The 11,119-nt window shown below is 38.4% G+C and overlaps 1 protein-coding gene across 6 annotated transcripts in view; it reads left to right on the forward strand.

Moving 5' to 3' along the window:
• Positions 1 to 227: 227 nt before the first annotated feature.
• Positions 228 to 11,119, forward strand: part of Heph (hephaestin) — an 86,898-nt gene continuing 76,006 nt past the window's right edge. The window contains exons 1-4 of one of the 6 annotated variants that reach the window (XM_031365301.1): positions 228 to 501; positions 4,908 to 5,103; positions 8,230 to 8,430; positions 10,574 to 10,818. In XM_031365301.1, coding sequence (XP_031221161.1) covers positions 8,264 to 8,430; positions 10,574 to 10,818 — 412 coding nt within the window. In that variant the 5' untranslated portion in view covers positions 228 to 501; positions 4,908 to 5,103; positions 8,230 to 8,263. Of the gene's footprint in view, positions 502 to 1,132; positions 1,403 to 4,907; positions 5,104 to 8,226; positions 8,431 to 10,573; positions 10,819 to 11,119 lie in introns of those variants that run through there. The other 5 variants (XM_031365291.1, XM_031365330.1, XM_031365339.1 and 2 more) reach the window with 5 other exon arrangements.

An 11,119-nucleotide genomic window follows, 5' to 3' on the forward strand; every position in this document is an offset into this window, starting at 1 on the left:
TCCCTCCTTCTCTGTCATAAATGCCTTAGAGCCTGGACTTGGATCTCAGGTTAATGGGTTTGGTCACCACCTTCTCCCTCCAGCTTCAAGGTCCACATGAGTGTTAGGCAGGTAATCCTAGGTGCTGCTGTGAACCAATCCAGCTGCTGCATGTTTCCGAGGTAGCTGAGGCTGCTAGCTCCTCCCTTCCCTTTACTGGTGTTTCTGCTTCCCTTGGCCTAAGCTGCAATTTACAGGGCAGCTCCTCAGTGGCTGACTATCCTTAAAACCTCTAGTTGTTTATGATTCAGACTTTGACCTACCAGCTCAGAGGGACTTTCTGTCTTATGAAAGTCCTCTTTCTTGGCCCCTGATCCAGGTGCTTCAGGTTCGGGGCAAAGGAAGTGTGTAGAACTGGAGTGAAGAAGACAGTCCGCTCTAGTGGAGTTCTCCCTGCCAAGCAAGGGCACCAGATAGTAGACTGTCACCTTACCTGTACCCTCCATGAGTTTGGGAAGTCTGGTGAGTAGAAATAGCCCCTCTCAACAGGGTGTAGCGCATTCTTCACTCATTCTTTCCTTACATTTCTTTCTCAGCTGTTCTTATTACTTAAAATGCGACTTCACAGAATCATAGATTAGTAATTTTTACAGAGATGAATGGCTTCAGATCGATCTTAAGACCCTCATCATACAAATGGAAAGGAGCACAGTGTAGCAAGGCCCTAGGCTGAATCCAGCCAGCGAATTGTTGCTAAAGCCAGAAGAGCTAGGATGTAGGTCTACTAAGTCCACTGACTTTTCACTGCCTTTTCTTTGCAGAAAGGACAGAAATGGTGTTGGCTACCAAAATAAAAGATCCAGAGTACAGTTTAAAATTTTAAGAGATCTTTGTGGCATTACTACTGTCTGTCATTATCAGCATTTCTACCATCAAGTTATACACCTTGTCCTCGTCCTCCTATTTCTTAACCCAGGCAGCTGGAATCTGCCTGTGGGCTTTGGCTGGCCACACCAAAGATTCATTCTCATCCTGGCTCAGCAAAGCCAACTAGCAAGCAACATAAACAGCCCACCTCCTTGTAATTCCTCCGGAGATCCTCACCAGGATTTGGAAAACACCCGGATATTGTTAAAGAACCACCCCGGGTTTTGTACCAAACCGGCGGGAACAGGACATTCCAGTAGTTTAGTTTGTGGAAAAGAGGGCACCCAGCACTGTCCCCTCCCCCTTTCACTCACCCTAGTAATCCCCGCCAGACAAGAGTCCTAGATTTAATTCAGGGGAAGAGCTTTGTAACCGTGTTTACTAAGTAAACAGGTCTGGCAGGCTCAGGCTGGGGTCTGCAGTTCAGCATTGATGGGCCGCTGACATGAATTTGGAAGGAAGAAAAAGAAAGGAAGGAAGGGTTTTCTTTAACAAGGTAAGCTTTCTTTTTTGAAACAACCTCACTCGCCTTCCTATCCAAAATGCTTACTCAGTTGGGTTTAGAAAAGCCCAGGGTCACTGGGAGAAAAAGTAGGTGGACTGCAGAGTTGGAGGAAGTTTACTTAGGTGCACAGGGAAATAACAGGAGACAATAGACTGTCTTCCTTTTGTTCTTCTAGCCAAAATGGCTAGGATCACATTGGCCCCACTGTTTTCTGGGACAGTCTTGTAGTCAGAGAATAGTCCATTTTGCTGTCTAAACAGCCTGTTCGTTTTCTGGCTCCTAGGTTGGGAAGTTTTGTTGAGATCATGTAGCTGCAAATTCTTTGAACAGGAGATCACAAACCCTTAAATACAACCATGTTAGATTTCATATTTTTTTTCACACAAGGTAGGCACAGATTCAGTAAGTGCTAATTGAGTCACAGTAAAATATGAATTATTTTAAGAGTAGTGTTTCATGAGCAAAACCTTGATTGAGCTTGGATTCAAATTCTGGCCTTGTTGGCTGCATGATTTTGAACCAACCATTTCACTATCGTGGTTATCAGTTTTCTAAGTATCTCACAACCACACACACACATAAAAGTGGTCTAAACATTTTATAGATTTGAGGGATATAGTGGATTCAGTTGCTCATTACTGGGTTGTCTGCTATATTACTGAACAAACTACTAGTATACTGCCTCAGTTATTCATGATTTGTTTGAGTCTCAAACAGTCCTAGGAAAGGATCAGAATGCCCATTTTGAGGATGAAAAAGCAGAGGCTCACAGAAGTGAAAATAATTTACTGACACCTCTTACAGGCAAGATGAAAGTTGAATGAGGGTCATTAACATAGATTTGTTTACTATCAACAGAGTGCCAAAACGTTCAGAAAGCCAGGAGCCAAACTGAGAGGGTGGAGGCAGGGCTCGCTCACTATAGATAGTTCCACATTTCTATTCATTTTAGTGATTTTCTGTCTAAGAGGAGCTGTTTTAAAGCCAGTCTAGTTAACTAACACAAGACTAACGACAGAGGAAAAAAAAAGCAACATCACATTAAAGAAGTGACTTGCAAATTCTAGAGAAAACCTTCATGTAAATTTCCATGATTCGTAAGGATTGGCTCAGGCTACCATAGTATGCCTAGAAAGTAACTGAAATAACTGAAAGAAAGGAGACGTTTGACTTTCTCCTCAGGTTGAAACAAGAAATTGATGTACATGAATTAAATTACAGTGAATTCCAAATAGTCACTGAGCTTGTCCTTACTCTGAATGGCTCTTCCTTTTTACTTTTGTTTTGTCTTTTGTTTTGTTTTGTTTTTGAGACAGGGTTTCTCTGTGTAGCCCTGGCTGTCCTGGAACTCACTCTGTACACCAGGCTGGGCTCGAACTCAGAAATCTGCCTGCCTCTGCCTCCCAAATGCTGGGATTAAAGGCATGCGCCATCATCACCCGGTTCCTTTTTACTTTTTAAAGAGATTTCCCTTTTGCTTTTACCTGACACTCATGCCCACCTTACTTATCTCGTTTCTTTTTTTTTTTATTAGATATTTTCTTTATTTACATGTCACATGATATCTCCTTTACCAGTTTCCCCTCCCCCCCAAAAAAAAAACCCAAAACAAACAACAACAACAATAACAAAACTCTGTTCACTCCCGCCTCCCCCTGCTCTCCACCCGACCCTCTCCTGCTTACTGGCCCTGGTATTCCTGGGGCATAGAACCTCCACAGGGACAAGGGCCTCTCCTCCCATTAATGACCGACTTGGCCATCCTCTACTATACATATGCTGCTGGAGCCATGAGTCCCCCCATGTGTACTCTGGTTGGTGGTTTAGTCTCTGGGAGCTCTGAGGGTACTAGTTAGTTCACATTGTTGTTCCTCCTAAGGGGCTGCAAACTCTTCCTGTTTCCCTTTTCCTACACCAGTCCAGTTTTTCTCTGCAGGCCCATCAGCAAGAAATATATCATAGTCCTGATGAAAAATTTACACAGGGATTTCATGCCTTTCACCTCATTTGGTCTTCATAAGAAACTATTGAGAGACCCAAAGTATAGATTTTCACTATTTAAAAAATGAGATTAGTCTCAGGAAGCTACATAATTTGCTTAGTGTTATGTGATAAACAAACAGTGAAGCAAGAAGTGGATTCTCTCTCTCTCTTTGTCTCCTCTCTCTCACTCCCTCTTACTCTCTCGCTCTCTCTTCTCTTATTGGTGCTTGGATACTTTCCACATTTTCATGAAATGTCCAAGTAGATCTAAAGGAAGTTTATGGATTCTTCCTTTCCTCTGCCCTTAAAGTGTATGATAAAAACCAAAGTAAACAACATCAATGACAACTTCAGTCTCAAGACAGAAAGATAGGAAGTCAGTAATTTAAAGGAAGAAAAACTAGTACTTACAAGATGTGTGGCAAGTTGCAGATACTGTATATATTTATCTTATTTAAACATAGTATTCACAACTAAGCTTATCTGACTCTAAATTCTGGTTTATTTAATACACACAAAACACACACACACACACACACACACACACACACACACAGAGAGAGAGAGAGAGAGAGAGAGAGAGAGAGAGAGAGAGAGAGAGAGAGAGAGAGAGAGAGAGAGAGAGAGAGAGAGTTAACTTGGAATTTAACTATATAGTCCAGATTGGCTTTTAACTTCTTGATCTTACTGCCTCAACCTTCACCTCCATAAGTACTAAGATTATAGGTATGTGTCATCATAACTGCCCCAAGGACTAGCTTACATTAAACCAAGTTTCTTCCATGAACAGAATGTCAGCCTGATATGTGTACATTTTATGCCAATGTAAAAGTGCTTCTATACTTTGGATGTGTTACCCGGTATCAGAACATTAGAATATATACATGTCGATCATGACTTATCATCAGTGATAAGTTTTTGGGCTAGGAGTACTTTCTTTGCTTGTACTATGACTTGGATTTGATTGTTAGGAACAGAAAGAAAGAGAGAGAAAGAAGCAAACAAAACCAAGTTTATGATAGTGGTTGGCTTTATGTTCAAATCTATTTCCTCAATATTAATAATAATAATAACCACTGTTACTTTTCATAACTAGCTCATGTACATATGCAATATTGTTTGTGCATTATACAGGTGTAGTATGTTGTTCATTTAATCTTCACAGTAACTCTATGAGACAGCAAATAGTGTTAAAGATGGAGATTCTGGTGAATCCAGGCTTCGTTTAAGAGGTGTGAGTCCAAAGCCTCTGCCCTGCATGTAAAACATGGAAATCAAATCCATATCTTTAGTGACTATGAGAAATAAGGTCTCAGATATGAAAAGTACGTCATATAGTAAAATTGTTAGGCTCTATATTCTCTAGCCTTTTGGAACTTTAGTCACCATTTCCAGCTTTGAATGCTTGTTCATTCTACCCTAATGGTCTGTACTAAGTCTCTCCAGACATTTCTAAAATTGTCATGTAAGACTGCAGTACTGGAACTCTTACCTGGAATTGTTTTCTCTCTAGGTAAATAAGCTGAAGGCATAGCTGCTTTGCTTGTACTTCTTTGAGAAGGAAGTGTGAAGTCCAGTGTACACACAGAAGTCCACTGAACGAAGGTCACTTCTTCCAGGTTGAGGGTCCTAAGGAATGGATAAATGTGTTTCCAGGCATAGTATTGTGTGTAGTTACATGTGACTGTACCTGTGTTTCACCAGTAAATGTGAGTATTAGCATCATGTGAGAGAAATGATTCTGAGGACCTTTTAAATACCAATATTTTCAGTTACACATGTATGTTTTCCCCTAGATTGTAAAGTTTCCATAGCTTTTATCATGTCAATACTGTATAGATTGGCTCTGTATGTTGAGTTGTTTTATAGATAAAAAACTGGGGCTCATTAAGGTAAAAACAAAACAAAACAAAACAAAAACCCCAACGTGCCTGAAGTCACTATTCAAACTAGTGCTGAAGCTAGTCTGGAGCTAACAGGTGGGGACATGCCTGCTTATTCATTCCTTTCACTTTAACAGTAGCTGCTAAGGTCTGCCTACTAAGCCCTCGGCACTGCATCTGCTAATAGATACATGGACACCTGTATTCTGTGACATCTACTCTCAAGGATTTTATTGTACAATGTAGTAAATGAAGGCAATTTCCTAGGAGACTGCAATTTCTTAGGAGACTGCAAGGTACATTAGCAAACTGTAGCTAGGAGAAAGAAGGAAAAGCCAGCAAGCAAGCCAATAGGAACTGCGCCCTGTGCTCCAAACATTGGTATCACTAGAGCTCTTTTCCATAATTTGTTTCTGATTTATTCCTCCAAGGCCGATACTAAACGTATGTTACATGTGAGTTTAACATAGCTGTTAAATAATAACCAGGTTATATAACCAATCAAAGGGGCAGCCAGGTTTCTGCAAGAAATTGCTCCCCCACCCTCAAAGACATGCCTGTCTTTACACCTAGGGCTTTCTGCCAGACATAATATGGAGACTGGTGATTAATACTTCCATGATTACTGTGTATGGAAAAGCCTGAGAGTTCTTTTAAAAAACTCTTTAAGTTTGATTTTAATCTGAGTAAGTATCTGGGCTTTCTTAGGGTAAATACCTGTGTCCTTCTTATCCACATTTGAAACTGTACATCTTTTTAAATATTTTGTGGTAGTAGGGCTTGGATTAATTAATTAATTAATTAATTTTAAAGAGTTTCTTTTCTTTACGTAGCCCAGGATGGGCTTAAGTATATAAACCTCCTGCTTCAATCCTTTTTTTTTTTGCCTCAACCTCCTAAGTACTAAAATTAGTCGTTCACCACCATGCCCAGTAGAGACTGAATTTCTAGCTTGGGGTAATAGTCCCTATTACTTATGCTTTGAGTTGAATATTTAATGAAACAGGTTGTTTCATGCACTGAACATAGTGTTTTGCCTTTAGTCATATCTCACGGAAACGTAGTTATTATCATTATTATGATTATCTCCTTGTATGATTATCTCTCTGTTTCTAAAGCAAACATAGCCACATGCAATTGCCTATTTTAGAATGCATGCAGTTTTTCTAGCTATAGCTATATGTGTGAGTATATGCAGAGTTCCCCAACATATACACGTGAGTGTGCAAATTCATTTTTGTGCCCACATCTTAGGTGCTGGAATCATATTTCCCAGAATTAAATTCCAACTGTAGCTTCTGTTAACTAAGATGGCCTTGGGCAAGTGGCTTTACATCTGTGTTTTCCAATTCCTCCACTATACCATGGGGAAATAATGGCATCTACTTCATAGGATGGCTGTAAGGCTTAAAAATTTTAATTTGTGTTATGTGGTTAGAATGATCACACTATAGACAAAATAAATACCTATTTATTGTTGCTGTTGTTATTCCAAAGGTGACTGTGTCTCTATGTTGACAATACAGCTGCATGTGGATGTAAATATATGCATTTGTGCTTTTAAGTAAATGCATGTGTGCACATATGAATGTATGTTTATGTTTCTGGGTTTGGTCACTATGGATGGTATGACTTAGTGCCTTCTGCCCAGGTTCTAACCTTCTTCCTTAAAACATTGAAATAAGAGGCTAAAAAGCTGAGTGTGGCAGTGAATCAGGATGGAACCAGTGAAGTGAGTTTATATATAGAATTGGGAAGCAGTGGAGAATCTAAGATGTTCAAACAACTTCCCTCACATACTTTCTTTTCTTTTTGCTCTCTCTCTCTCTCTCTCTCTCTCTCTCTCTCTCTCTCTCTCTCTCTCTCTCTCTCTCTCTCTCTCTCTCTCTCTCTCTCTCTCTCTCTCTCTCTCTCTCTCTCCTTTTTATCATTTAAAGCCAAAAATGAAGCATATACAAAATGTCTGTAAATCCTATATTGCTCAGCATATTTTCAGAAACTTGAACACATCCAAATAAATAGAATACAGATAAAGAAACAGAACATGACCTCTTCCCTTCCCAGTCACTGATCTTTGCATCAAGGGTGAACATTATCTTCATTTTTTTATAATGGTGTTGGGGATGGAACCCAGGAACTAATGTACAGTGTGTAGTATATACAACTGAGCTGTTTTTTTTTCACTTGTCTCCTTAATTCTTGTAGAACAGATTAGTTTTCTGTAATTTTCCCTTTACCTAAATGGAATCATAGAATATGTATGCTTTTGTGTTTTCTTTAGAGTTGCATTTACCAATGTGCCCATTGTGTTGTCCACAGTCTTAGGTTGTTCATTATTGCTGTCATTCTGAATTCCATTGTGTAAATAAAATGCAATTTACTCAACCATTTCAATATTGATTGACATTTTGAAAGTTTTCATTTTGGGTCTATGAATATTCCTGCAAATGTCTTTTGATGTATTCTCACATGTTTTAAAATATGATTTATTGATTATGGGAAGTAGCAGCTATGAGTCATATTTTACTTATGGGACAATAGACAAAGGAAGTATTACTAACTTCATTAAGATACAAAGTCAGTCAGTATAGTCTGTTCATAATTCTGATGACTGTTTCCTGGTTTGAGGGTCAGAGTACATTCTTTCTTCCATACTGCTGAAAGAACAGAATACAGGTTTCTCTTCTGAAGGAAGCAATACATGATTAGTAGTATGGATGAATTTTTAACTTTGTTCTCTAACAACCTATATATAAAGGCCACTGGATATTTATTGTACTGAAAGGAATATAGAGTGGTTTAAAAACACAACAACAACAACAACAACAACAAATGGGTTAATTGGGTTTTGCATTTTCAGCCATTTCCTGTTTCTTGCCACTACAGTTTTCTAGACGCCTGCAAAATTTCTATGTTTTCTTTTTATCTTTTTTGTTCCCTTCAAACCAGCAGATTCCATTCCCTGTTTCTCAAAGTACTGTGGGCCATGAAGGCAGGCCATCTTCTCTGGGCTTTACTGTTGATGCACTCCTTGTGGTCTCTACCAACTGATGGGGCCATTCGAAACTACTACTTGGGCATACAGGATATGCAGTGGAACTATGCTCCCAAAGGAAGAAATGTCATCACAAATCAAACTCTGAACAATGACATGTAGGTTTCATCTCATATATTATTAGATGTAGAGAAAGAAAGAGGACATTCTTACAGTTCAAGATCTAATCTTCTGGGGGTTCTTTCTTCAGGTATCATAGCACCCAGCTTCTAGGCTCTTTGGACCACACATGCAACAACAGAATTCTTGGAAACAAAGTTGACTCAAGATCCAGTATCCCATCCCAAATTTATTTTTCCGCAATGAAGCACCTTAGCATTTTTAGATTCCTTTTGATAAGTACATGTTTCTTTTCATCTAAGATGGGATTCATAATGCCAATCTATAAACAGCTGTTTGGTTTTTTTTATGAAAGGTATATAATATTTATAAGAGATATATATGGAAATTATGCTTTTGTACCCTGGTAGAAGTACCCTAATTCTAGATATGTGAAAAAGTCTTACAAATAAGGAAATGACAGTAACAGATAGCTTGTACAGGAGCTCTAGGAGACATGTCATACTATATATCTACAAATATGTCATCCAATTCCTGAAAAATTTTTAGGAAGCCTGAATATCATCAATATTGTAATATGAGGATAGAACCTAGGATCTTATACATTCTACCACTGAGCAACATATAAACATAGAGCGACTTGATTTCATAAATGAGAAAACAGGCTCATGAAAAGTCAAGTCACTCATCTAAATCCTATAGCTAATAAATGGAGGAGCTGGGTTGTGGGGTTCGAATATCTGTAAAGTAGATGTGTACTTGATTCTGTTTTTAACCATTGTACTCTTCACATTAAAGTTACCTTTCTTCTCTTCTCTTCTCTTCTCTTCTCTTCTCTTCTCTTCTCTTCTCTTCTCTCTCTTCTCTTCTCTTCTCTTCTCTTTGTCTACTCTATCCTCTGATCCTCTGTCCCCCTCCCCTTCCATCTCTCTCTTTTTCCTCCCATTCTGTCTTTTTCTTCCTTCCTTCCTTACTTACTTTCTTTCTTTCTTTCTTTCTTTCTTTCTTTCTTTCTTTCTCTTTCTTACTTTCAGAGATAACATCTTATTTATACCATTGAACAGGCTAATCTGGAGCTTACTATGTAATTCTTGCTATGTTTGAACTCATGAAAATCCTCCTGCTTCAGCCTAACAGTGGGAAAGTTTAACTTTTCTTGATTCTAGAAACTGGTTAATGCATCACCAAAAGTTAAAAGAAAATGAATGAATGTATTATAGCATCTTTTACAATGGTGGTTCATTTATCTCTCCAAAGCCCAAAGTTTTCCATCTTAAAGTACTAACAACTTTATTTTTCTTTTTTCTGTTTTCATAGTCCTGGTATAAATCTTACTACCTTATATATTGTAGGCAAGGGTTCTCTATCACTGAGGTGTATGATTAGCATAAGCTGTCTTTTGATACAAACTATTCATCCAGCTTTGAAGTTAGAACTCTTCTACTGAACTTGCTTTGAAAGAGCAAAAAATAATTACTCACCTTAATAATTTCAAATAATAGCATTGAACTTTGGTAATTTTCGAGGTACTATCATAAAGATTCCTTAAATTTTAGTTTATTTTTTCTTTCTCATGGTTATAAGAATCCAGTCCAAGGCCTTTTGCATGTTAACTATGCACTTTAACTCCCAAGACCTAGAATATAAAATTCTTTTTGTCACCATAACAACTTTGTAAGTCAGATTCTGTGATTACCTTCATTTGGAAGATGGTGAAATTATATACATTGAAGTTATTTGGAAGATGGTGAAATTATGTATGTAGAAGTTAGAGCAGCTTGTCCAATGTTTCAAAAAATCTGAAAATGGAGCCAATGATATTTAATCCAATGTGGTCTAGCTCTAAAGCCTGTGGTCATGACCACCATGATCCTTTGCTCTCCCTCTATAGCAGCACAAAGCTAATGGTTACATGAATGAGGAGGTGGCTGTTTAAAAACAGTTGTTATACTGCTGGTTATCGCTTTGTCACTATATTTGTTTGCACTATGTAAGAATGAATCTTTGGATGTTAAAAGATGGTCATATTTCAGCAATTTTGTATGTCTAAACTTTCTACTTCACATATTTCCACAAGGGCAATCGCATTCCTTTTTTTTTTTGTTAGCATTCTCCGGGGAAGAAATTTCTAGTTGTTTGAAGATGGTAGAAAAGTTGTAATTCTGTCTTGTATTTTCTCAGAGTGGCTTCCAGCTTCCTAAAGTCTGACAAAAACAGGATAGGGAGTACTTACAAGAAGACTGTCTATAAGGAATACAGTGATGACACATACACTGATGAAATAGCCAAGCCTGCCTGGTTGGGCTTCCTAGGACCACTGTTACAGGCTGAAGTCGGGGATGTCATCTTGATCCACCTGAAGAATTTTGCCAGCCGGCCTTACACCATTCACCCTCACGGTGTTTTTTATGAAAAGGACTCAGAAGGTAAAGCAACATACCTTTTCTTTCTTCTATTTCTTCAAAGTATTGTTTTTCCTTTACTGCTATCTGAGAAAGATAGAGAAAGAAGAGCTTGGAATAAGAGTTACCCCTTTCTCCATTTTCTTGATCTTTTGAACAGAATCTTGTCCTGTGCTTGAGGATAGTTTAGAAGTCATGATCCTCCTTCCTAGGTCTACTGAGTGCTTGGATACTATCATGCCCAGTCCAAAATAGCTCCACTCCTTTCCTTTCCTTTCCTTTCCTTTCCTTTCCTTTCCTTTCCTTTCCTTTCCTTTCCTTTCCT

This window comes from Mastomys coucha, chromosome X (genome assembly GCF_008632895.1).
Source record: "Mastomys coucha isolate ucsf_1 chromosome X, UCSF_Mcou_1, whole genome shotgun sequence".
NCBI classification, from domain to species: domain Eukaryota; kingdom Metazoa; phylum Chordata; class Mammalia; order Rodentia; family Muridae; genus Mastomys; species Mastomys coucha.